Raw genomic sequence first — 27,978 nt, forward strand, 5'->3', positions numbered from 1 at the left:
AACTAAGGTTCAATTTTCTACTCAACTGATACTCAGTCCTCTTGATAACTTGATATTCAACACATTCTTGAAATCCATAGGAACCTTTTAGTAAATTTTATTCTTGGATTTCCCCTGAAACCAGTCTGATAAAAAAAAAAAAATCTGTATGGAGGTGAGTTTTCATGCCTTTTAAAAAACTGTATTGGGCTTCCCTGGTGGCGCAGTGGTTGAGAGTCTGCCTGCTAATGCAGGGGACACAGGTTCGCGCCCTGGTCTGGGAAGATCCCACATGCCGCGGAGCAACTGGGCCCGTGAGCCACAACTACTGAGCCTGCGCGTCTGGAGCCTGTGCTCCGCAACAAGAGAGGCCACGATAGTGAGAGGCCCGCGCACCGTGATGAAGAGTGGCCCCCGCTCGCCGCAACTAGAGAAAGCCCTAGCACAGAAACGAAGACCCAACATAGCAATCAATCAATCAATAAATAAATCTTAAAAAAAAAAAAAAGTTTAAAAAAAACTGTATGAAGTTGACTAAGAACAGCTAGAATGAGTAAACTAAGCAAGACCTTGCCGGGTGTTGAGACAGACATTAAAACAATAGTACCACGATTAAATAAGTTTTTATTGTCACATTTAACTGCTTTGTCAGATATACATTGTAGGTTTCGGAATGGCATAAAAATAAAAATATTTTCCTGAATGTCAAAATCTGAACAGAGATGGTGATGGCACTTCAAAAAAAAAAAATTAAATTCACACTGGTGCTGAAGCCGCTAGAAGGTAGCTGATAAACACTGGAACACATTTGCAGATAAAGTGGTCTGCAACATTTCAGATCAAATGGCAGTGGTATAAGGCCAACAAAACCGGAGAGTAGGAAGATACAGACCCCATACAGTAGATATCTGAAGAATGGCAGTTTTAGCATTTCGTTTCCAGTCAGACTAGAGTAAACTTCTCTCCTACAAAATGAAACTGCTTTTTCAGAACCTGGAGCTTAAGCCTCTTTAACAACTTCCTTATTCTGACAGGTTTTAACTAGTCCAAAGGAAAGGCAGTTTTTATCCACGGCATTAGCTTCACGGGCTGACCCCACCATAAATGGGGGGGAGGGGGTCTTGTCATTTCCAAACCAGAAGCCTATCATTCTCATGAATGTCTTTAGTGGTTTCACACATTCTGGGCCTAAAACTAGAAAACAAGCAGTTATTAAATAAAAATGTAAGTGCATCCCAACGGAAAGTCTCTACACATTCCACAGCTATCTTCCAAATGGCAACTCAAAAAAGTACGGTTATTCAGACTGAAAATGAATCTTTATTCAATAATCGAGATTCCCAAACAGTTTATTAAATGTCTTTCTTCCACAAATAAAACTAACACTAGGATTTATCAGAAGATCTAAACGAGTTATCTTCCTTACGTATGAACTTGGCTAAATCCACTGTGTCTGGAATCTGTTCATCATAAAACTCAGGTCTGGAACATAACTCCCTTCTGTTATACTGCTGTGTGTCCTTCATTTAAGACTCTAGAACAGAGACCATAAATGTGGCTAGTGCAACATAGCAGTCACTGTAATTCCCCAAAAGAAAAATAAGTAATTTATTTCATGTCATACTTATTTGGATGATTACTTACTGGTAATTAGTATTTCTACATTTTTTTTTAAAGGCAACCATTTTAAGTGACAATACATATCAGGCTAGTAGAAAAAAGTTGAAACAAAGCCCTCTCTTTTGATCTCACAAAGTCATGCAGACAAAAGAAGGTACACATCTGATTTGTTCCAATCAGGCTTCTTGGAATTATCAGAATTTCTTTTCTGGCAGAGATGAATTTGGCTCATCATAGAAAGAAGGTTCTTTGAAGGCTGCTGCTAAACTAGTTTCCCTTTGAAAAAGTAAATTTCAAGGCATGATAGTGCAAGAGGTAAGGTTTTGATTTATAGAACATTTATAGACTAATTGTGCTTAGTCTCTAATTTCCAATTTATTTTAAAGAACAGAAACTACGTTGCTAAGTTTCTCTTTGCCTATATTTACCAGTACATCCATGAATCGCACCAGAATTAGGACAATTTGATTATCTTAATGGTTCTGTCGTGAAACCTGCACACTGAGTCCGCAGGCGAGGACCCGTGGACGTGAGGCTCTTACAAGTTCTGTGCCCAAAAGCGCTTGCCCTGGGGAGTCCAGGGGTCTGAGAAAGAAGTTCTCTCCCCAGATTAAGTCCTCAAAAAACTCTCTCAATAAGCAATTAACACTGCTAAGTGGAGAGTTTCTTTCGTTTAGTTAAATTGGGGAGGTCGGAGTGTTCCTGGAGCCCCCGTCGGGATGCATCATGGGTCGAGAATCCCTCGAATGTGAGTATTCGCTATTAGAGTGCTCTGTAGGGTCAATCAGATTTTCATAATCACTGTCGTCTGATTCCTCAGCACTGTCTCCAGCTGCTCCTTGGGGAGGAGGAGGATCTGCCCCACTTCCAGGATATTTCAGTCCAGCACTAGTGGAGGCATAATTGGAGGAGCCCACGGCTTGAGGTCGAGGCATAAAGACGCTAGTTTCCATGCGAGAATGGCTCAGAGTACTTTCTTGATTATTTGGGTGAATATCAGAATAAGGGGGAGGAGGATCCGAGGCCTCTGCGTCTCCAAGTGCACTTCTACCTTCAGCTGCAAACCCAGGATAGGGCATCCGAGGGCTGAACGTGGGGTCCAGACTTTCAGATGACATCTGTCTGCTTATCATTGCCTGTTGCAATCCTGGATGAAAAGGGGAAGAAAACTGTAACACTCTGTATTTTCACAGCTTTGCATTTCAATACGTTAAACGTTCAACCTGACTGTTCTGGAAAATAGCAACAAAGAAGTGAAATTTATTATTACTATGAATTATTTTACATTTGCATAGTATTTCACAATTTACAAAAGAGTTTTCTATACATTAAATCATTTAAGCTTCCAAACAGCTCTCTGAAGTACTACTGTCATCACTAATGTTATTGTTTCCATTATACAGGCAAAGAACCGGAGCTCTGAAAGGTTAAGTGACTTCACTAAGAGAACAGCTAGAAGTGGGGCCCTGATACTCATAACACAGGTCTCTTAACTCCAGATCTGATGCTGTTTCCCTCACCTGTTGCTTACTGTGCTCAGAGACTGTGGGGACAGAGGATAAAATCAACAGTCCTCACCATCCTCGGCAGTCATCTGAACGTGAATTTTTCCTTAACAGGCCTCACATCAAAAAAAATACTTCTTGAAAACAACTTGTCACAATACTCTTAAACATCTCTTTCTCCTTAAAAGTTCAAAGCCCTGGGTTAGGTGCCCAGTTTTCTACGTAATAGGCCATAATTTTACTGCATTTTTATGGTGGTAAAACTGAAACAGCCCTACATCTATGAGCCTGTGGCCTTTAAATTGTTTTTAAGTACATTTTAAAAATATTATAAAAATGATTCGTACAAAATTTAGAAAAGAACAACAAAAAATCACCCACAATTCTATCATCCAGATAACACTGTTAAAATTTTGGTGAAAATAGCACAAGATTTGGGGTTAAAAGACAGAAACTTTAGGTGTCAGGCACCCCAACTTTTCTGAATTCTAGTTTTATTATCCAGCTTTGTGTGTTTGTGTGTACATGTCTGTTTGTTTGTTTATCTATTTATTTGTTTGTTTGCCACATGTGGGATCTTAGTTTCCTCACCAGGGATCGAACCCGCACCCCCTGCAGTGGAAGCACAAAGTCTTAACCACTGGGCCGCCAGGGAAGTCCCTGTATACATGTATTTTAAATAGAGCTGAGATAATATGTTTATACTGTTTTATATCCTAGCATTTTCATATAAGATTATATATTATCTTATGTCATTAAAAATTTGCTTCAATGGCTGTACAATATTCCATTATATAGATATACCAAAATGTATTCAACTATTCTACTGTTGTTTATTCAATTACTGTAACAGGTTGTTTCCAAGATTTTGGAATTATAAAGTTGTGATTAACACTCTTGTGCAGAAATCCCTGTCTGCATTTCTGATTATTTCTAGAATAATGTAACAGTAGAAATGAATCAGACATCATTTATCTGGAAATATAAATTATATTTTAATTTGTTTATAAATATTCTTATTAAATTAGAAAAGGCTAGTTATACCCTTATCTCTTTTACATTTGATATTATTTGCCATACATTTTATAGATTTTACTTACACATGTTAAATCTGGGGGCATTCATAGAAAAGAATGAAATAATGCCATTTGCAGCAACATGGATTGGTCTAGAGATTATCATGCTAAGTGAAGTAAGTCAGACAAAGAGAGACAAATATCATGTTATCACTTATATGTGGAATCTAAAAAAAATGATACACATGAACTTATTTACAAAACAGAAATAGACTCACAGTCATAGAAAGCAAACTTGTGGTTACCAAAGGGGCAAAGGGTGGGTGGGGGGATAAATTAGGAGTTTAGGATTAACAGATACACGTTACCATATACAAGATAGATAAACAACAAGGTCCTACTGTATAGCACAGTGAACTATATTCAATGTCTTGTAATAAAACCTATAACAGAAAAGAATCTGAAAAAGAATAGATATATATATATATGTATAACTGAATCATTCTGCTGTACACCTGAAACTAACACTACATTACAAATCAACTATACTGGGCTTCCCTGGTGGCACAGTGGTTAAGAATCCGCCTGCCAATGCAGGAGACACAGGTTCGAGCCCTGGCCCGGGAAGATCCCACATGCCGTGGAGCAATTAAGCCCATGTGCCACAACTATTGAGCCTGCACTCTAGAGCCCACGAGCCACAACTACTGAGCCCGCGTGCCACAACTACTGAAGCCCGTGTGCCTAGAGCCCGTGCTCCACAACAAGAGAAGCCACTGCAATGAGAAGCCCGTGCACTGCAAGGAAGAGTAGCCCCCACTCGCCGCAACTAGAGAAAGCCCGCATGCAGCAACGAAGACCCAACACAGCCAAAAATAAATAAATAAATAAATAAATTTAAAAAAAAAAAAAAAAAAAACAAATCAACTATACTTCAATAAAAAAATAAATTAAGGGCTTCCCTGGTGGCGCAGTGGTTGAGAATCTGCCTGCCAATGCAGGGGACACGGGTTCAGGCCCTGGTCTGGGAGGATCCCACATGCCGCGGAGCAGCTGGGCCCGTGAGCCACAATTACTGAGCCTGCGCGTCTGGAGCCTGTGCTCCGCAACAAGAGAGGCCACAATAATGAGAGGCCCGTGCACCGCGATGAGGAGTGGCCCCCACTTGCCGCAACTAGAGAAAAGCCCTCCCACAGAAACGAAGACCCAACACAACCATAAATAAAAAAATAAATTAATTAATTAATTAAAAAAAAAATCTGGTGGCATTCTAGCAAATATGTTTGTTAGCATGCTGGAATTAATAGATGCTTGGGCCTAATTCTCATTCAACCAGCTGGTTCCTTAGCTTAATGGTATCCAGTCATCCACTGCTATCAAAAACCAGACATTTAAAGTCTTTATTGAGATCCTGCCCATGAAGCAAATGTAAAGTTAAAAGAATTTTAGGTAGCTCTTTTATGAGGTTCCAATGAACACAGGACACAGTCCCTATGTGCAAGGCATGTCACAGTTAACTTAGTAAGAAACATCACATCCACTGTACATAGATCATATCACTTCTCAGGATTTATTCTAACTTGCTTCAGCCTTTCTACCTTTGGTCTTCTTTTTCTTCCAGTTTCAGAGACTTGAGAGGGACACCATGAAAAACAGTACTTCCCTTCTGGAAAAGTCTAAAGACAAGTGAATGCCCTCTCCCAAGCAGCCTAACTTGGAGCTTGATGAGTGTAGAAGAATGCATGTAATTTATTATGTAATTTGATGTTTAAAACCAGACATTTCCGGGCTTCCCTGGTGGCGCAGTGGTTGGGAATCTACCTGCCAATGCAGGGGACACGGGTTCGAGCCCTGGTCTGGGAAGATCCCACATTCCACGGAGCAACTGGGCCCGTGAGCCACAACTACTGAGCCTGAGCGTCTGGAGCCTGTGCTCCGCAACAAGAGAGGCCGTGATAGTGAGAGGCCCGCGCACCGCGATGAGGAGCGGCCCCCGCTCGCCGCAACTAGAGAAAGCCCTCGCACAGAAACGAAGACCAAACACAGCCCAAAATAAATTAAAAAAAAAAAAAAAAAAAAGTTTAAAAATAAATAAATAAATAAATAAAACCAGACATTTCCCTGATACTGAATGGTAAAATTAATAGGAAGCTCACTTCTTTCTTGTTCCTTTTCATTCTTCCTCTGAGTGATTTGTCTTCTTAATTTGTTCACTTCTGCCTGACAAGATTCAACAATTCGCTCACTTTTTTCTACGTCTGCACACACTGCCTGAGGGAAAAATGACAACAAGAATAATTAGTTTCAAATCCAAGCACGAGGCGTTTCATAAAGACAGCATCGATTATAACCCTGGGAAGAGTCCAGACACTTTATTAAGTTAAAAAGCAGACACCTAAGGTAGAACAAAATCATGAAGGTCCCAGAGACCAATACTGTTGTTATTCACTGAACTGCTTTCTTAATTATGTTAAGATGATTATGCTATTTAGCTTATACATTCTTGAAAAAGAAGGGTAAGAAGGGAAAGAGTTCATCTTTTCCCTTGCTTACTCATCTTTATTGATATGAAAAGGGAATTTCTGATACCAGTCTGGAATACAAGGATGAACAAAAGACAGGAATGAGATACTTTCAACTCTTATTTATAATCAACAATCAAATATCAGATGACACACAGATTTATTTAACAGAAACTATTTATAATTAGGGAAAGTTGAAAAAGAAAATAAGTTTCAAAGTCAAGATTTAATAAAAGGTAACTACTTGAGACCATATCATTGTAATGTAACCACTCCTATCAGGGCACTGGACGTGATACTGGTGTTTGCAGGGCAGGCCTTAATCAATAGTCAATGAAATGTATAACAGCCATTTTGAAGTCCATTAGACAGTGCTGACAGTCTGAAAAGAGCATGGTCATGAATTCAGGACAAAAAGCTGTTTTTCACCGCATGTTCCTTCCACAGCAGAAATACCAGAAACTGCCGAAAGTGGGCCGGTCACCAGTGAGTGAGGCTGTATTAAGTTCCCTGTGCTGCTATGGGTAACCGTGACCCGAATTTGGAGAACTGACACTGGAAACTGCCCGTTGCATGTGCTCTTCTTTGCCCCAGGCTGAACTCAGTCTGCTTTCCTCTTTTTCAGCAGCTGCCTTCATTCCTCTATTCCTCGGGGCCTTCCTCCTCAAAGCTAGGCTTTCTCCAGGCCCGGGACAGCTTCTTCAGCCCTAACACTCTCCTCGTCCTCAAAGGCTCTTTTGTTCTTAGGGCTTTAGAACAAATTACTCCTAAGAACACTTTGGGGATGATGAAAAGAACGTGGGAAAGTACTGTTAGCACCTAGCTCAGGATCTGGCTTGCAGGAGATGTTTCCATAAATATTTGCTGCATGACTGCCTAGGAATGAACAGGCTCCACTGCATCTTCCCACTCAGTGGAGGCAGCTGCGGGCAGAGGGAGTGAACTAGAATTAGGAAGCAGAGCTGCCCTGAGTTACGGGTGCCTTTGGGTGAGTCTCAACGTACAGTACAAGTGATGGGACAGCTGTGTTCTTAGCAATACTTCTTTAAATTTAGAATACATTTCCCCAGGAAAAAAGCTGTCATTAAAGAGGTCATGAGTATTTAAAAGAGTGATATTAATTCTGTACTTCAGAGTTTCCACTGAAGGCACATAATGAGTGAGACCAGCTTTCGTAGACTGACATGAGCAACTACTCCATACATCTTATATCACTTTGGGAGAGCACATTCTGATTTTTGGACCACAACTCATTTGTCAGTTGGGAGATTATTAAAAATTAAAGTAGAATTAAAAGACTTGGGCAATATAAATAAGATGAATATAGTAAATAAATCAGTTACCTGCACTTTCTCCTGAAGTGCATTATAAACCTGATAAATCGCCCTGATGTCTTTCATTACTCCATCCTTGTCAAAAAAGTCAGTACTAGAAGACAAACAGAAAAAAGATTCACCAAGTGATTAGAACTGCCGTGAACTAGAAGGCACTTGCCCATCATTTCTACCTTTATCTATAACTTAAATGCTACAAGTCCACAGTGACAATGTTTCAGCAATAATGTCCATACCCCTAGAATTACAGAAGAGAAAGAAAAGAGAATCCATGTTACCAAGACAACTGAAAAATAACAGTGTTATTTTTTCCTAGATCACTCTATATATTTTTCAGTGACCACAGTTAGCTTTCAGAACCTCAGAAATACACATACTCTATCCAAACTTTTGTATCAGTTGCAAAAAAAAATCGTGGCAAATGATTAAAAAAATAAATATTGATAAAAGTAAACTATCTTTTCAATAAGCATAAGATTTTGATATACAGTAGTGGTGGTCTAGAGAATTACCTTACTGGAGTTTTCAATGTTAACCATATTAAATGATGTCACACTTCTCCATAAACATATTGGGTTTCTGGGTTTTTAAAAAATTTTTATTTATTTATTTATTTATTTAGCTGCATCAGGTCTTTGTTGCGGCACCAGGGATCTTCGTTGTGGCACCAGGGATCTTCGTTGTGGCATGTGGGATCTTTCATTGCGGACTCTTTGTTGCGGTGCGCGGGTTTCTCTCTAGTTGTGGCGTGTGGGCTCCAGAGCACGTGGGCTCTGTAGTTCGCGGCACGCGGGTCTAGCAGTTGTGGCGCGCGGGCTTAGTTGCCCTGCGGCATGTGGAATCTTAGTTCCCCAACCAGGGATCGAACCCGCATTCCCTGCATCGGAAGGCGGATTCTTTACCACTGGACCTCCAGGGAAGTCCCCATAAACATATTGTTAACAAAAAAAGGGAAAAAACATTCATTTTACCTTTCGACTTACCCATGTTCTTTAATAACTTTGGCATAACTCTGAGAAGTATTTGGCACTGAAGACACTTTATACTCTTGCTGACTAGTGTTGCCTAGATTGGGAATAGCAAGGGATAGCCTTTGATTATACCTGCAGGGAAGATTGAGAGAGATCATGTTGAAAGCACTGCTCTACTTGAAGAATGGGTCCTGCCAATAGGAGCCTGAGTCTCTGCACTGGGAACTAAATGAAGGTCTCACAGAGAACCTACTTCCACAGACAACCTAGGGTTATGTGAATTAGCAATTTTTTCCCTTCCCTTAAAGTAGACACTCAATTGTAAACTCCTCAAGGGCTGAGGTGATGTCTTATACATCTTTTGCATCTCCACAGCAACTGACAGAGTGCTGAGGAGGTTTTAAGTGCTCAAGAACCTACTGATTAATTAATGAAATCTTGCAAATGGCTATTTAACAATTAATAATTATTTTCACTGATATTGATTTAATTTATTCTACTGCAAGTGAAATTCTGGAGGGAACCCTTTCTGTTGTTTACAGACAGACACCATGGTATGATTTTTTTTTTTTTTTTTTTTGCTTTAGCAAGTTCACAATGCAGAACCCTCATTAACCAGTAGGTGGATCAATTTTACAATTTTGTCTTTGAAATCTTATGTTTTAAAATTACAATCAGACTTACAGTGCAATAAAACTGTATTTCTACATAATGGATTATGGAGAAGCAAATGATGATTTCCAGCTGTTTATTCCTTTAAGAACTGATGCATAATTAATGTCTTGCTAATGCTTCTTGATTCAAAAACAATTTTAATTTATATAACTAACTGACAGGAAAATACCTTCTCTAACCACCGAGAAAACTAGCTAAAGGAGAGGTATAAACACTTTTCTTTAAAGATGCTATAAAATGCATATTTTCAAAGTCATAAATCTCAATTACTTGTATCAACATCTTTCCTATTTATGCGAGGCTGGTGGGAACGCTTTATTTACCTTCGATTTGGTCTAAAGAGAACGTATTCTAAAGCATGAGTGGAATTGTTGGCGGTGGAGATGAAGCTGAAGAGAAGGAAGACGAGGTCAGGCACCCCAAGGATGCGGGTGAGCTGCTTATGAATAACCTGCTCTCTGTACGACATCTGCTGCTGTGTGTTTCGCCGGAATCTGTACCACCCAATAACTTTCTGCAACAAAAACAGAAGAAAAAAAGTATTAAAAGTTGCATGAAATCTTACAAATTTAATTCTGAATGCATCCACACAAACGCTTGTACACAAATGTTCATAGCAGATTTATGTGCAATAGCTCAAAACTGAAAACAACCTAATTGTCCATCAACAGGTGAATGGATAAATAAACTGTGGTGTATCCACACACTGGAATCCTACTCAGTAACAAAAAGGAACAAACTACCAACAAATACAACACAGATGAATTCCAAAATAATTATGCTGAGTGAAAGAAGCCAGACCAGAAATAATAATAATAATAGCATATGCTATAGGATTCTATTTCATATAAAATTCTAGAAAATAAAAAGTAATCTATAGTGACATAAAGCAGATCAGTGGGTGACCTGGGAGGGGTGAGAAGGAGGGATCAGAAAAGGGCATGAGGAGACTTTTGCAGTGATAGGTATGTTCATTATCTTATTTCGATAATGGTTTCATGCATATATACATATATCAAAACTTATCAAAGTATATGCTCTAAATATACACAGTTTATTACATGTCAATTATACCTCAATACAACAATTAAAAAAGTTTAGCTTTGTCAGTTCTGACTATACCGTAACTTAAATTGGTAAGTGAATTAAACTTATAGGCTCTTTGGAAGAATATTTTTCATAATGTGATCTGCTGGACATCTGGGAGACAGATGGCCTAAGAGACCTCTGGCAGCTCCTTAAAATGCTCCTGGGCCCCACCAAAACCTGAAGAATCACAACCTCTAAGGGTAGAGCCAGGAACCTGAATTTAAGAAAAGTTCTTAAGTTTTTTCTTATGCATACTACAGCTTGAAAATCTCTGTTGTAGAGACAATTAAGTTAATTCCTTATAAGAAGAATAATCTTCATAAGCCTCTTTTTAAAAAACAAACTCTTTGAGTGAAAATCCTGTTTTGAGAAATCAAAGTAATTTAAAATTGTTAGTGTCATATTAAAACTAACAGTAAATTTAGATTATGTTTTGGCACTTTCACAAACGAAGGAAGTCAACCAACCTTTACTGAGCCCGCGTGCCAGACCTCCAGCTAGCTATGTTACAAATATTTTCACTAAGTATCACAACAACCCTGGGAGGTGACTAGTTTTCTGCACTGAGTTCGTATCACATGCAAGGAACTACAGGCAGCAAAGAAACAGTTCCTGCCCTTAAGGAGTACTACTGAAAATAAAGCATAATTCCAATTACATTAAAGCAATTAATTCTGATATTCTTTAAATATAAAGAAAACCCAAACACTTCTGACAGTGCAAATCTTATAAAAGGGATGTTTTGTCCAAAGTCACAGAGCTAATGAGTGACAGCCAAGATCTGGAACCTCTCTGCCTGTCTTTTTCCACTGTACTACACTAACTTTAAAATTCCACATTATTCACACAATGTTGCTCATAGAAGAGTGAAAAGTAGTTTTCCTTAAAAAAAAAAAAAAAGTGGGCAAGAAAAATTATCAACTGGCTAGAGCTACTAATGCCAAAGAACATGGCACATTTCACTCTGAGTCTCGGCACTCTGTATTTAATGTAGGATTAGCTCCTCTGCAGGACTTGGGTGCATCTCACACACCCCTGCATTCCTGCAGAGGCCTAAGCAGTGCTCAGCACATGGATTCTTCTCATGAAATACTCGCTGACTAAAGAATCTTGCAAGTGGCTACTGGATGGGTACTAACGCTTTTCACTTATACTGACTGTAATTGTTCTATTCCATTTGTATTTTCAGAGAAGCGGGAAGACTTATAAATTTATTTCGGATATCAACTTATGCATTTGATATTTGCTAAAAAGATAACCCCCTTCATCCTGATCAATGAAAGATGACATGCCAAAATAATTCACATTGGCAACGTTTACAGTTCTACCTTTTAGAGCTACCAAGCTGGTTGCAATGCTATTGAGAAACAAGGTCACTGATGTGGAAGAGCACACTATGTTTGGGCCACGATAAAAAATTATGAATATCTTTCACTAAAACCTTATCTCTGCTAAAGTTTCAGACAATGTTTCACAAAGACTGTCCTCTCTACTCTCTGTGCTAGACATTCACTTACATCTTCTGGATCCAAAGCAATTATCTCCAATACTGGGCACATTTGTCATCTTTAAGTTCTGTTCTTTTTGGCCTTACGATGATATTAAGACGACAGTTATGTTTATCATTATCTGTTTCGGAGCAGGTGCTTTCAAGAAGGCAGAAATCCTCCTCTCACTTGCTTTTTTGGCCTGAGCCCAAAACCTGAGGCTGGTCGAAACTTTGCAAACACAATATGGATTCTGCCAGAGCAGTAACTGAGCACACCAATGCAACCTTGCTGCACCTATTGGGGGATTTTTCGTACCAAAAACATTAGCCTCTATCTTAAACCCAACCTTTTTTTTTTTTTTTTTTTTAATGTTTTAGCAATGTTGTGGAGTTTCTATATTTAGAGGCACACTTTTTTTAGTAAACATATTTCTATGTATTTTATACATTAATTGCTATTGTGACAAAAATCTTTATTAGTTTGTGTTTTCTAATGGGTAATTTTAGGACCCATTAGGGAACTTTTAAAATTATTATGTACTTATTTTATATGAGTTCAACTTACTGAACTTGCGTCCAATTCTTAGGATTTTTCTTCCTTTCTTTCTTTTTTTTATTTGGCCTCCCTGCACAACTTGTGGGATTTTAGTTCCCCAACCAGGGATTGAACCCGGCCGGGCCTTCAGGGCCCTCGGCAGTGAGAGCACAGAGTCCCAACCACTGGAGCACCAGCGTTTTTCAATTAAACATTAGGTTTGAAGCCTGCCTCGCAAACAGTCAGTTTTTGAAACAGTTCCATCAGCACTTTCTTGAAGAGTCGATATTAGTTAAAAATATTTTTTGTATGTCAGATACTGTTTAAAGTACATATGTATTTTTAAGCCTAACTTTTAAATGTACCTTTGTAAGTACTACTGTAACCCTTTTGAGGTGAAGATATAACTTTGTACCATTTCTGGAGGAAAAAAAAACCAAACTAGAGTCAACTATAAAGATTTTCAGTCTAAATATTATGTATCATCTTTGTTTTGGGGCTAGAAATTTGGATTTTTGAAAAAAATCCTTAAAGAGTTTATATTATGTATAAGGTGCCATAGGAAATACAATGAACATAAAATACGGTCCCTGCCTTTAACAAATTCCATGGAAAATAAAACATAATTTCCAAGTAAATTGAAGCAACAAATTCCTGTCTTTAATTGCAAAAGAAAAGCGAAGTTAACTCCGGTTAACAACCTATGATTGGTCTTCTGTGTCTCAAAACAGCAAATCCATTCATTCATTCATTCATTCATTTATTTATTTTAAAATACAACATGGTTATATTTTAATACACAACCAGAATACAAAACAGCATAGTCAATTAGCAAATCCAATTTTAAAATCCCCAAATTAATTTGGAAATGTGTCCCTATTTGCTACTGAAAAAACTACATGGTAGAGCTCCTTTCTTTTTTTCAATTTATTTTCAATGTAAAATACAATTTAAAAAACCTTATCACATAAAGTCTCCCTTCCTCAGCAGCGTCTCTGCTCCCTTTCTCAAAGTAACCACTTTTAGGTTTGGTTGGCTTCCTTCCAGATCTTTCTCTGTACGTTTAAACATTCAAACTTTTGTTTTTATAAAAAATAGGCTCAAATTATTTCATTTAACTTCGAGATCTTTCTATGTCATTCATGAGAACCTCCCTCATTCTTTTTAATGGCTGCTTCATATCCCATAGCATGGAGGTACCAACATAATTTACTTAACCATTCCTCCTGGTGGACACTTAGATTGCTTTCAAAATTCTCACTATTAAGCAAAGATACAACAAACATCTTCGTATGCTGGATTAAAAGGCCAGACTGCTGCGTTTAAACCTTGGCGCCAACATTTCCTGCTCGCAACCTTAAGCAAGTTATTTATCTTTAGTTGTCTCAACTATAAAATGGGGGTGATGATAACAGCCTCACAGCGCTGCTACAAGGATTAAATGTGTCAGTACCTGGAAAGTGCTTAGAATACTGCCTGGCACAGAGCTAAAGTGTTCAGTAACGCCAGCTTTTCATACTTTTGTGCCTAGATGCTTTTCTTTACTCGGGCCAGATTCCTAGAGGTGGAACTCCATATTTAAAATTCTGTTATTGCAAAACTCTCCCCCTAAATGTCTGTATCAACTTACATTCCCACCAACTACAGCTTCCCCATTTCCCACAACCTTGCCAACACTGGATATTAGCAATCCTTTTATACTTTTGCCAACCGGATGGACAAAAAACCGGTATTACCTGTTTCAATCTGCATTTCCTAATTGAGAATGAACATCTTTCCCTTTACTTCTTGGACATTTGTGGATTTCTTTTTTTCTTTTGTGAATTTCCTGTTCATATTCTTTATTCAATTTTTTCAGTTTAAATTTTTTTCATCTATTAAAAAAAATTTCCTGGTAATTTAATATAAAGTGAGTGCTCTAGGCAACTGTGCTTCGATAGGAATTTTCAGGGAATAAATTTTAGTTTTAGAAAGTATAATAAAGCTTCGTTATCTAAAATACGAAAATAAATGGAATGAGGAAGTGAGGTGGTGGCTGGGGGATGAATATGGACTGCTAAGAGATCCCAGAGATGCTTCAGGCAAGTCACTGAAAACGGGGGAGCTGGACCGTGATGTCTGTGGCTGCTCTGACCCACTTTCCCGCTTGGGCAGGTGACTGTGTTAGACTCTCTGCTAACATCGAGCGCTTCCTGAGTTTGTTATCACCCTCAAAACCACTGCCCTTTTTTCAGGCCTATCCCCCACACTTCCCATTTTTCCTGTGATCCTACCTGCTTTTCTTTCTGCCTGTACATCCGACAGTGGTACTGAGAGAGTCCGTACATTGGAAAGGCTGTTGATCTACTCTTACTGCACTGTTATTTCTGACGCCCTTCTTCAGACACCTTAGGAATCCCACACTGATTATTTTTATGCACAGGTAATCTTTTTAAAGCTTTTTTTTTTAAAAATAATACATGCTTCTAAACAAAGGCATTTTGTTTTCTGTTTGATAAGTTGAAAACTTTCATTGGTACTTTTTCCCCTCAAGTGATGGTTTAGTGACCAATCTATTTTTCTGGAATTAATATACCAAGGTAAAAAAGTAAATCCCATACATGGTACAGTAAATTATAAATGAGACCATCAGACAGTGCTGCAGCAATAAAGCTTTGGTTCATTTTCAATTCTGTTCAGACTTGCTTACCATGCATACACATTCACAACATCATATGCATATGCTGACAGAAATAATAAACACATGACCTTTTGGAAAAACATCTATGTTCACTGTTAATTGAACTTGAAGGAGTAACATATCTAAAGATGTTTGACTGCAATTTGTATTTTTAAAAAATATTTTCCCTCATTATAAAATTAATGTATGTGTATTAAATGTTGGCAAAATTATTTTTTAAATTACATAATAGGAAGATAGAACCACCCAGAATCAACTCAACTGTTGTCAACTTTCTAGATTATAGTTCATGTTCTATTTTTTCTTGACTTTTGCATAATGGAATCACTCTAAATATCCAAATTTTGTTCTATTGATATACTGTAAACATCATGTCACATTTGCAATTTACCTTTAAAATCTACTCAACAGAATTCTTATATATTAACATCAAATCTCATTGTTTCATTTTACATTCATTTCTGGTTTTAAGTTTGGGTGATAAGGATTGATTTCCAAATCAGACTGGGTGACAAATAGAACATACCTTTCTCCGATCTTTAAGAATCCTGTCCAAGCTCTCTTCATTAACTTTGCTTGCATAGTCATAAAAACTGTTTTTTTTTTAAGAGAAAAAATATTTTATTAAAATCACATAGTATTTTGACACGAATATGCTTAGTAACATGTGTCTATGGGTCATTTAACCCTAAAAGTTGGTAATAAAGATAGAATTGCTTGTCTGCAATAGGTATATAAAGAGAAAACAATCTAAATGCTTTACTGATATGAGGTATCTTTTGCAAAGACTACTCAAGAGACTGCTACATTCAAAGGGTATTACTTCCATAAGTGGGAGGAGCTGATAGCAAGTAATTATAAAATGTGTGGTTTCAAATGGCTGTGACATCTTTTCCTTGTTTCTAAGTATCAATTGCCTATGGGAAAAGAAAGAACACAGCAGCTCATTTTCTGAGAAATGAAGAAAGGAAATGAGTATTTGCTGAATCCTTAATAAGACACTCAGCTGCATGCTTCCTCGTGTTAATTCATTTCATTCTTGCCTCAATGCTGGGAGATAAGTACTAGTTCAGCCCAACAAGTCAACATGTTTTTTGGTTTTTTTATACATTAATTAATTAATTAATTTATTTATTATTTTTGGCTGCGTTGGGTCTTCGTTGCTGTGCGTGGGCTTTCTCTAGTTGTGGCAAATGGGGGCTACTCTTCGTTGTGGTGTGTGGGCTTCTCCTTGCGGTGGCTTCTCTTGTTGTGGAGCACGGGCTTTAGGCGCATGGGCTTCAGTAGTTGTGGCATGCGGGCTCAGTAGTTGTGGCTGCGGGCTCTAGAGCACAGGCTCAGTAGGTGTGGCACACGGGCTTAGTTGCTCCGTGGCATGTGGGATCTTCCCGGACCAGGGATCGAACCTGTGTTCCCTGCACTGGCAAGCGGATTCTTAACCACTGCGCCACCAGGGAAGTCCCAGTCAACATGTTTTACCCCCATTTTTGTAGATAAAGATACTGAGGTTAAATGACTTGCCCCAAATCACAGAACTGGTAGATGGAAGAGCTGGGATTTGAAGCGAGGTCTGGCCAGCTTCAAACTGAATGCACTCACCCTTAAACGAGACCAATCTGACCTGAATCCCATGATGAGCAGTCCAGGCATAATGATGTGTGGGTTTTTCTACCCCTGGTCATGGTTTTAGGAATGCCACCCTCCTCCCCTCCTCCTACCACCATAAGCCCAGGCCTTATAATGCAGGAAGGAGTTCAAGTTATAGTAAAAACACTGAACTGGGAGTCAGGAGATACCAGCTCCAGCTCCGTTCTGCTTCTCACTGTATGATCTTGGGCGAGTCACTTTAACCTACCTGGCCTCCATTTCCTTTTTGCAAAATAAAGATTTTGGAGTAGACAGATGATTTCTAAGATTTCTTTCAGTTCTAAGAATTATGAGTCTATGATTTAAATTGTGAGTCTATGAGTCTACGTTCTGGTACTACTTTGCTGACAGTGGTTTAAGGAAATCCTCAGAAGGGCAGGGCAGGGCACACCTAGCAAAGCTTTAGATGGTCAGGGCCAAACAGGACCCATTCTGACCCAGACAGAGGCTGTGTGTGGACCAGGGCCTGAATCATTTCATTTGCTCTGAGATTCTTTTCAAATGAACTGCTGGTTCCTTGTCTTGCTTCCTGCTCCTCTTTCAGTTATGTGTAAATCTGAGAGATGAGGTTCTCAGCTACTTTGAGGCTTAGTTCACAGGTAACAATCCTCTGAAATAACGGGCAAGTGTGCACGGGAGGGGTGGGGTGAGGTGGGTGGTGAACATGGTGCGAGTCCCCGTGGGTTCCTGGGTGCAAGGGGGCTGGGTGTTTGGGCCAGCGGAGAATGGGAGCGGGGTCAGGGAGAAAGCCGCAGGGAGCACACAGCAGGAACAGCCAGGCACAAGGGGTGGGCAGGTGTGAAAGAAGGAAGTGCTGACCAAGAACGCTGAATCGGACTAGTGTGAGCAGCAATGCAAGGGAAGTGTTGGCCTGGCTCTTGGCAAAGTAGAAGAATAGGGCCTCAGGGAGTTTTAAGAAACACAGAGTGGAGCTCATCATACCTGTCATCAGGTGGAAGGGTTTGGGGCTGAGAAAGCAGACAGAGGCCTGGACTGCGGTTTGCGGAACAGAGGTCCGGGATGTGGGAGATGCTGGCCACCTTCTCCCTCACCTTTGCCTTCCATAAGTCTCTCTGTCCTTTGCTTTCTCCCTCTGAACATCTCTCCTCCTGCTTTTTTTCTCTTTCTGTCCTTTAGTTGGTAATAATATTCAACTGGTGTATATTAAACACAAAAAAGTAAGTTTTATGTTCCCTTTCCTTACATTTTAAAGTTGAACACTGAACACTTTTTATCCCTCTTAAAAACACCAATTATTTTATCTATATGCGATCCTTGGTTAACTTCCTTCTCTCTGGTTGAAGAGCCCTTGCTAGAGGGGCTGGCATAAAGGCTTCCATTCTAAACCACTGAGGCCAGGATTTATACTGTCTCCCTTCCCCTCTTCCTAACTTAACACAGTGCCACACACACATCTGGCACTCAAAAAATAAGTGAATTTGGATGCCCTCAGTTATAACTTTACAGCCATAATCACATACAGGTCTAAATTCACTAGTTTTCAATCAATTAATTTTTTAATAAGGACAAAAAGCTACAAAGAAGGATGTGGCTTACCTAAAAAGTTTTGAACAAGGCTGATGATTATGGATTTCTGTAATTAGAAAGAGGAAATACATCTCAGTTAATCATGTAAGATACAGACAACTATAAAACAGTTCAGGATTTTAAAAAAATTTTTAACCAAAATCTCAGACAATAAAAAGACAGTTTTCCTCTCCCAAATAGTGTGTACACTAGTGAAGGCAGTATGTCTTTTTAACACTGAAACCCAGGCACACATTCTCGGGACAAAGTAAACTGGCGAATGAAAGTTCTGGGTCCATTTGTCCAGGTGTGATGAGCACACATCTGAAAGCTTTTATTCAGGAACAGGCAGCTATTGTGTGCCCTTATTCAATCTTACCTATTTAAACAAAGCCCAAGAGGAAAAAGGAATCAATGCCTGGAAGCATTTGATCAAGGTGGGTAAGAGCTGTTGAGGACAGCTTGGGGAAAGGAAGGCCTTACCACCTTACTATCAGTAACCTACTAACAACTCAGGACAACTGGGCCAGGTGTTTTGAAGGGGAAGGGCGGAAACTCTGAAAGTATATTAACCCTTTCAAAGATTTTCAGTACCAAGGGAAACAGTCATTTATAAGGCAGATCCAAACGGCTTCTTAAAAGATTGCTGTGATTAATCAGAGTGAACAATTTCTTCAAGCTCATCAGGGGGCTTAGGGTCTGGGTTGCTTTATAAGACCATGGGACTAATTAACCACTCAATTCTATTAACAACATTCTCCTGGACAGGGAATCATCACCTGCTGCTTATAAAGCCAGAGCCAGAGTTCCAGTCTGCAATTTTAACTCAATTAAAATGAAACCACAACCTTGAAGGACACCAGGCTATGCCCATTAGCTTCTGTACTGATGTGAGTGCTGCCAAAACACAGAGATGCCAGTACTTCCACAGGAATGAAAAGCTCATTTGCCTAGTATAACTGTCGACATAGTGATGCAAATAAGAAAACCTCATCTGGAAATATTCCCTTCTTTTATCACCAAAAATGACACGGTATACCACCACGAGTTATTTCAGAGATACTGTTAGTAAAGTAATTAGAATATGGAATGTCTGTAGTAAAAATGTCAACTAGAGTTCAGGGAAAAGAAAAAAAAAAAAACCTCTTCTACCTTAAAGGAAAGATTATTTTGTTCAAGAAAATCCCTGGAGTAAATTCTGAACTCTGAATATACATTCCTGTCATCAATCCACCCCAGCAGACTTCTTTCATGATTTGCAACGTGGATTAGAAGCTTGTTGAAGATATGCTCTAGATATCATGTGGTATTTTCTAAAGGAAGTTAAGGCTTTCTCTTACAGGATTTTGCAATACCTAACTAAGCACTCCGTGGAGAAAACAAGGTGATGCTCTCAAACACAATAAGGTGCAGGCTGGAATGAAGGTGGCGGGCACGATAGCTGATAGGTAGGCTTCTGGAAGCAGGGGGAGGCAGGGCAGCCTCGCCTGAGATTCTAGAGTCTCTGAAGCCTCCGGAGCTCATCCATGCGGTGGACCCCTCTTCACGTATGCATGGCGTCTCTGCCCGCATTTCTGTAAAAATCCCCACCGGGACGTGCTGCTGTGCTTGCTTAGCTTCCTGTCTCTGCTTCTCCGGCTGGTGGGTGAGCTGAACTGCTCCTCTCCTTCCCCCTTCCGTTCTTTCCAGTAACCGCTGCTGCATCGCCTTATTAACTACGGGAGCTCTCTGTTGCTGTCTCCTCCTGACCACTCCCAGCACTGAGAGCGGACGACTCCGCTTCAAGTGAGTGAGCACAGCTTCAAAAATGAGTATGTATTCAAAACAAGTGTTCAAAATGTGATATTCCATACAAAGTCCTCCTTGTTGTGTAGAGTCAAGGAAAGGTGTCTGTGTGTGGATTCAGACATTTTCAACAAATAAGAAATCTGGTCAATTTATTTTATTTAAAATAGCTTATTCTGGTGGTTAAACTATGCCAGAAAATGTCTTCACACTAGTGGTATGGAATACTTCTCATGGCACATTTCCTAATGTTTTGCCTTTCAATCCAGGTTTTCCAGAGTCCTTGGTTTACATTTTCTAATATGTATTTATTTTTAAAAGAAAAATATTACAACGATAACAATACATTTAAGATAATACTAGCAAATACTCTGTTCATGAGATCCGTGACTATTTCAAACAATGAACTGAATGCAGCTAATAAATTAAACATTATACAGCAAAAGAGCGCTGTCACGGCACTGTATTAACTGTGACTCTCTGTTGGTGCTTCTCCACATCTACAGCACCATGGAAACTGGTATTTACTGCAAGGACCGGAAGGTGTGTGAATCAAAGATACAGTACACTATGCTGGAGAATTTTAGTTACTTTACCATTCTATTTCTTTAAAGATAAATAAACAGCCAGAACATTCATCAGAAATGCTACTTTTGTGGTCATGCCAGGCAAGAGAGCTCTCTCTTGCACGGTTTTCTGTCAGGTCTATCTGGCAAACCTTCATATACCACATTAGTTTTGAAAACCCAAGTGCAAACAATGAGTAATTGCACAGATGGCCAATGAAACCAAATTCTCTATTTTAGGATTTTAAAGAGTTAAGCAAAACGAAACACAAAAATAAAACGCCAGTGAAAGAACAGCCAGGCAGCAGTACGTCAAGTATTTTTTCGGCAAGTCAGCATTGTGGGGAGTGGGCTTCAGTCTGGTTCTTGAGGAAATAGCTGCCTCTTGCTTCCCTCCAACCCCAAGCGCCTCAGTCCTCAGCCGGCCTCCCAGCCCAGGTACTAGAAGGCTAGGAGAACAGGCTGAAGGTGATGATTTGGCCTCAACATAACCTAACCTCCCAGCAGTATTTCAAACCACAAACCACTCACCTTCACACAGGCTGTATTTTAGTCACACAGAAACAGGCCAGGCTCCCTGTAAGTTTCATGCACTCCCTGCACTGGGATCCCCTGAATTTAGGGGATCCCCTAAGTTTACCTCCCGTATGGTGTCTTTCCTGATTTAACCCACTAGCAGTGTTTTTTTTTCCCCCAACTCATGAGATTTTCTTTGTTCCTTCCTGACAGCACTCGTCCTGCACTCTCTGGCATTTCTGTACACTCGTCTTATCCTCCCCACAGCCCTGGAAGGCAGGGATGCATTGGACATTCCTCTCATTGCCCGGCACAATGCCTCTCGCACGGACGTTCTTCGATAATCGTTGGCTGCATAAATGAATAAAACGACCCCTGCTCTGTTTTGAGTATCAGGATATGCTTTTCGGTGAAGTGCTCGAGGTGCAGCTGAAAGGACTATGATCCTTCTTTATCGAAAGGAGACTGATCCAAAGAGGGCGGGTGAACCTACAAATACTCCTTCGTTTGCCCCAGCGATCACCCCCAAATCGACTGTTTGGCTTACTCCTCAGAAGGCTGTGTAGGTTTAACAAATATCTCCTGTAAACAAGTGTAAACATCTTTGCCGGATCCCTCCAGGAAGGACCAGCACGACACGTGCTTTCATTATAGTGTGAGGTGATGCTGACAATGGGCACAGCGTGAGGTGCAAACTCGAGGTTCACTGTGGTTGTGAAGAGACTATCACGTGTAATTCCACACAGCCATTCATAGGTCAGACCAGTCAGTGGGTCAGGGATGGCTTCACAGACTACCTGAACTTATAGCTACACACTGTGAGTTTACACTGACTTATAAAAACATTTCACATCATTTACTAGTGCAAATAATTGGCATTGTGACTTTAGTGCTTTTCTATGTACTCTTTTAATCTACTATTAGGTTAAAATCAGTTAAGGGCCAAAGAACAAAACAAGCAGCATGTATACAAGAAGAGTATTTCTAAGGTCCGTGATAAACTCACTCACCAATGACTTGCAGAAGTTCTGTGCTGCTGATTTGGGAGTCGCTGATGCTAAAGGTTTCCTCTTGTCTTACCTCTCCCAGCAAAAATCCTTCCTGAAAGCAAAGGAAGAAAATAGCTGCAGCTAAAAAAATGATTTTTACTGGAATTAAGAGGAATCGAGGACATTGTTATTTTTTATAATAACTTTAACAATAATCCAAATAAGTCTGCCATGTAAACTACTAACCCACAAACCAACAAGTAAGACTAAAGCAATTTGAGATTTGGCTTTTAACTGGATTGTTCGAAAAAAGGATTTCCTGACAAGATGAAATATTATTTTAATCCCTTCCCCTAAAACCCTGTTTTTTTTGAAGTGAAAATAAGGAGAGTGAATTCATAACCTAAATCCTACTAAGTGTAACAACCAATGTTAAAAAAGCTCAGGAAGCAGAAATATTCCAAGGTTGTTTTCTTGAAACAGCATGTAATTTATTTCAGTGTTTTAAAAACATTGCTAATGGGGGTTTTCCTGGTGGCGCAGTGGTTAAGAAGCCGCCTGCCCATGCAGGGGACACGGGTTCGAGCCCTGGTCCAGGAGGATCCCACATGCTGCGGAGCAACTAAGCCCATGCGCCACAACTACTGAAGCCTGCGCGCCTAGAGCCCGTGCTCCGCAACGAGAGAAGCCACCGCAATGAGAAGCCCGCGCACCGCAATGAAGAGTAGCCCCCGCTCACCTCAACTAGAGAAAGCCCACGTGCAGCAACGAAGACCCAACGCAGCCAAAAATAAATTAAAAAAAAAAAAACATTGCTAATGATAAAAGTATAAAGAAGTTGACACAATGCACAACCTAACTGTTCCTGTATGGGCCGGCATGGGAAATGAGCATTCCAGCAAATAAATTTAACATTACAGGAAAGTTTTTCTTTAATAAATGCTGAGGTAAATTTATTTACACCTTTAGAGAACATATACCACCATCATCAATTCTGGATTACTCAGCATATAACCTACTGTTTGAGCACTTGCTGTACTGTTCAGCACAAGCACAGCTGGAGAACATACACTCTAAATGTCAAAATAACTTCCCTGTCAGTGGTGAACTAATAGACTGTCCCAGACTCCCCCTCCCCAGACATCCACATGGCTTACTCCTTCCCTCCATTCCACTCTTCACTCAAATAGCGCCTTATCCGAGAGGCCTTCCCTGGCTAGCGGAACAGAATCAGAGTCTGCCAGACACTGTTCCCTTTACCCTGCATCCTTTTTCTTCTTAGTCTCCTCACTATCTGCCATATTTCATATTTATATGTATTAACAAATGCCTGCTCCTACTAAAATATAAGCTCCATGAGAGCAGGGACTCTGTGCTTGTTCACTATGTATCTCAGCACCTCGTACAGTGCCCAGCACACAGGAGGTGCTCAATAAATGCTGCTTGGGGCTTCCCTGGTGGTGCAGCGGTTGAGAATCTGCCTGACAATGCAGGAGACACGGGTTCGAGCCCTGGTCTGGGAAGATCCCACATGTCGTGGAGCAACTAGGCCCGTGAGCCACAACTACTGAGCCTGCGCGTCTGGAGCCTGTGCTCCGCAACAAGAGAGGCCGCGATAGTGAGAGGCCCGCGCACCGCAATGAAGAGTGGCCCCCGCTTGCCGCAACTACAGAAAGCCCTCGCACAGAAACGAAGACCCAACACAGCCATAAATAAATAAATAAATAAATAAAAAATAGCAAAAAAATAATAATAATAATAAATGCTGCTTGAATACATTTGATGAAACAATGCCCTTTCCATTCTAGGTTGACCCTTCTAATCAATTAAAGAAGTTTCCTAGTTTAAAAACATTCCCAGGGGACTTCCCTGGTGGTCCAGTGGTTGAGAATACACCTTCCAATGCAGGGGACGCGGGTTTGATCCCTGGTCGGGGAACTAAGATCCCGCATGCCACGGGGCAACAAAGCCCGCGTGCTGCAACTACTGAGCCCGTGCACCACAACTAGAGAGCTCACGCTGCAACTACAGAGCCCACAAGGTCTGGAGACCACGTGCCATAACTAGAGAGAGAAAACCCGCATGCCACAACTAGAGAGACACCTGCGTGCCACAACAAAAAGTCCCGAGTGCTGCAACTAAGACCCAACGCAGCCAAAAATAAATAAATAAATATTAAAAAAAAAATCCCAGTTGGAATCTGTGGGGGTGAGGAGGGAGAGACAGATGCTTTTCAGTATAGCTTTTGTATTGGATTAGGTGAGTGGAGTGTCCTAAAATCCCAAATCATCATGTACAAGGCATCTCTCAAACTTTAGTAATATACAGACCCCCCATTTCAAAAAAAAAACCCCTCTCAGAGCTAGAATCCATGACTACTAATCTGGAAAAACATGGACTAAAGAAGCTTGTTTTATCCTATGAAAGTCTTTCAGTTATGAGTTCTTATTACAAAAAACAAGCTTTGTCTTTGTAACAAGTTAAAAACTTTTTTCTTTAATCAAAGTGGAAAATACAATTTAAAATTCCTACAGAACTTTAGACTTTAAGAACATATCTACAGATTCCTAGCAAATAAAAATGCGGGACATGCAGTTAAATTTGAATTTCAGATAAACAATGGATAATTTTTATGTAATAAATCCGATATACTTATACTAAAAAATTATTTACTATTTATCTGAAATTCAAATTTAACTGGGTGCCCTATATTTTATCTGGCAATCCCACCACAGGCCTCAGTTTGAAAAAGTCAACAGTGACATCAAGACATTCTAAAGCCGAGTATAACATGAATGCTTATTTATCTACTGGTCTGGATTATCTGAGCCACTGTTACCTTATAACAGTAGGCAAATTATACTGTGTGGGCTAAATCCAGCCTAACGCCTGTTACTGTATGGCTTACAAGCTTAGAATAAGTTTCTACACTTTTAAATTGTTGAAAAAAAATAGAAAATAGGAATATTTCATGACATGTGAAAATTATACGAAATTCAAATCTCAGTGTCCATAAGTAAAGTTTTATTGGAAACAGTCATCCTAATTTACTTATTGTCTATGGCTCCTTTCTCCCTACAACAGCAGAGCTGAGTAGTTGCTACAGAAACCACATGGCTCATGAAGCCTAAAATATTTACTGTCTGGCCCTTTACAGAAATAGTCTGTTAACTCCAACTCTACTGAAATGAGTGGTTTTAAACTAATTTCTTGCCAGGGCAAAACAAGAATATACTACAAAAACAAATTCTTGGTTCTTCAACTTTAAAATATATGAAATTGAAATTACTTTAAAGTACTCCACTTATATAATTGTGGTAAGGTTAATATAAGCAGGTATCCTCGTAGAAGACACAAGTTGCAAACTATTGTCACTGGTGAAAATTTCTGTGAAGTCTAGTACCATGCCTGGCATAGCACAGATATTAAAGAGATATCTCTTGAAATAAATTAATAACAATCTAAGTAACACGGCCGTCTCACTGCAGTTTGTAAAAAAACTATCCACTTTTCAACAGGTTGCTTATTCTTACAGTAATTTTGCCTTATACATAAACTGTGATATTACTAGGCACTCCAAGATCTAGAGAGGTTAAGAAGCATTATTGTAAACCATATTTAATACTTCCACAGGACACTAGCAGTGCCACAAACTACCTATACATGGAACTGTATTACATTATTAAATATCTGTCTGCAATATCAAAGGCGTTAGTGTCCAGAGACAGGAGCTGCCTCTGGAAAAACCCGTGTTGTGTATACTCCTATCCTTCACCTCTACTATCAAACTAAAGCGAGGAACGGCACAATAATTTAATGCCATTCAATTTACTAATGGAACCACCTCTCCATGAAATCAGTTTTTATTAATGGAAGCAAGGAGTGCAGATGTGAAACCAAGTCTAGTTCCTTCTTCTGCAGTGTATCATTTTGCTTTGTGATGACCACACAACCACAACAGCCCCCCCCAACTACGTTTATTTAATGAACTTCAATAATTCACTACTAAAATCACTTAAAACAATCCCTCAATTTGGTGGGCAAGTACTTAAAGATAAAAATTATCTAGTTTCATAAAGAATTTCCATCCAGAGGCCAGTGACATTAAAAATGCATTTCCAATCATTCATACGTAGGCCTGTCACTTCCCTATTTCACTAAGACTAGTTCCGTGGTCTTAGAATCTTCGCCAAGGAACTGAACATGCCACTTCAAGGCAAGGAGACCCTACACCTAACACTCCTGGTTACATCTCCATTTTCCATCGAGGAGAAGAAAACACACGATCGTATCTAACAAGTACGAATAGTGACAGCCACGGTTTCCCTCGTCGCAGCCCACAACAACCTGTCAGACCAGCGGGCGCAGCTGGGTGTCTGCGCTCCTAGACTAACGCCGGGTCTCTCGGCTCCTTCCCGACCCCAGACTCCCCTCGCAAGTCTAGAAGCCTGACTCTCAGGGAGGGGCAGGCGCTCGGTTTCCACTAAGCGACTCCTGACACTGTCGGTGGCCGGCCGGGAAAGCTCTGCCAAAGGGGAGACCGCCGTCCCGGGGCGGCCAGGCGGCGGAAGGCACCGAGCGAGGGGGCCCATCTCGGGGGCGAAGGAGCCCCGGGCAGCAGGAGTTCGCTGGCGGCGGGAGCCTCCCGGGTCATCAGTGAACCGGGCCAGCCCGGGGGGCGAGCCGCAAGTGATCCCAGCTTGGCCGCAGGCGTCGGCCTGAGACCGAGGCTGGAGGCCCCAACAGCCGCGGCGGGGGGCCCAGCACCTACGTGGTCGGCGTTGCTGTTGGCGCTGTGGAAACACACAGCGCTGAAGGTGTAGCCCGAAATGGAAGCCGCCATGATGGAAATCTCCAACTCCCCCATCATGCCCCGCGGAGGGCACAGAGCCTTCCGGTCGGCCCCGCCCCTTGGCATCCTGGGAAATGGAGTCTTCGGCGGGTGAGGCCAAGGGCTCTGTGGGCCGGGGAGCGAGGGCTGAGAAGTGCAGGTTTACGCGATCAGAACCGACCCAAGCACTGTATCCTCCCCGTGGGTCTCGCGCTCTGCGCATCGCAGACACTGCCTCTTCTGTATAGCTCTTGGTAGTTCCCCAAACTGTTTTTGCTCTTTGCAAACGAGACTTTTAGTATTAAAAGCCAGCATTTGCCACGCTCAAGGATAAAAGAGGGAGTTGATTCGGGCAACTGTACGGTTTTGGGTTTGACGTAGAAGTAACATGATGTGATTTCAATTTTCACATGACCACTCTGGCTGCAATGTCCAAAATATATTGCCGGGGAAGGGAGGCTATCACAATAATCCAGACGCTGGATGACAATGGTTTGAAGTGAGATGGTGGTAGCGCTGGAGGTTAAGAAGCAACTGGATTCTGGGTACAAGAGAAGACAAATTTAATGAAAAATCATGGAAAGAAGATAAAATCAACATAAATAATAGTGAAAATGAACTACAACTAACCTCAGGGAAGGAACTAAACTTTCTAATCATTATTCTTCAATTTGTTCAATCTTCCAGGTTCAAAACCGGGAT

General features: G+C 40.4%; 1 protein-coding gene across 2 annotated transcripts; it reads right to left on the bottom strand.

The window, feature by feature from the left end:
- Positions 1 to 583: 583 nt before the first annotated feature.
- On the bottom strand, positions 584 to 27,325 carry ABRAXAS2 (abraxas 2, BRISC complex subunit). Of its 2 annotated transcripts, XM_036829493.1 has the most exons (10): positions 27,217 to 27,304; positions 22,467 to 22,557; positions 18,620 to 18,656; positions 18,005 to 18,193; positions 15,942 to 16,008; positions 9,946 to 10,136; positions 8,960 to 9,079; positions 7,986 to 8,070; positions 6,277 to 6,391; positions 587 to 2,746 (listed from the first exon to the last, which is right to left on the bottom strand). In XM_036829493.1, exons 1-10 carry the CDS (start codon positions 27,286 to 27,288, stop codon positions 2,277 to 2,279), a joined length of 1,437 nt encoding a protein of 478 aa, XP_036685388.1. In that variant the 5' UTR covers positions 27,289 to 27,304; the 3' UTR covers positions 587 to 2,276. The 2 variants fall into 2 exon arrangements, with proteins under 2 accessions (XP_036685389.1, XP_036685388.1); XM_036829494.1 differs by lacking the exon at positions 18,005 to 18,193 and having other exon boundaries at positions 584 to 2,746; positions 27,217 to 27,325.
- Between the last annotated feature and the right edge of the window lie 653 nt (positions 27,326 to 27,978).

The sequence above is a fragment of the Balaenoptera musculus genome, chromosome 16 (genome assembly GCF_009873245.2).
Source record: "Balaenoptera musculus isolate JJ_BM4_2016_0621 chromosome 16, mBalMus1.pri.v3, whole genome shotgun sequence".
Taxonomy (NCBI): domain Eukaryota; kingdom Metazoa; phylum Chordata; class Mammalia; order Artiodactyla; family Balaenopteridae; genus Balaenoptera; species Balaenoptera musculus.

Excerpts from the sequence above, each read along its gene's own strand:
- ABRAXAS2 (XM_036829493.1), bottom strand. The coding sequence starts at position 27,288 with ATGGCGGCTTCCATTTCGGGCTACACCTTCAGCGCTGTGTGTTTCCAC. Across the intron at positions 18,657-22,466 it reads AGAACTTCTGCAAGTCATTG|AAATCCATAATCATCAGCCT; the intron begins GTGAGTGAGTTT and ends TTCTAATTACAG. Across the intron at positions 8,071-8,959 it reads AAAGTTATTAAAGAACATGG|TACTGACTTTTTTGACAAGG; the intron begins GTAAGTCGAAAG and ends TTTGTCTTCTAG.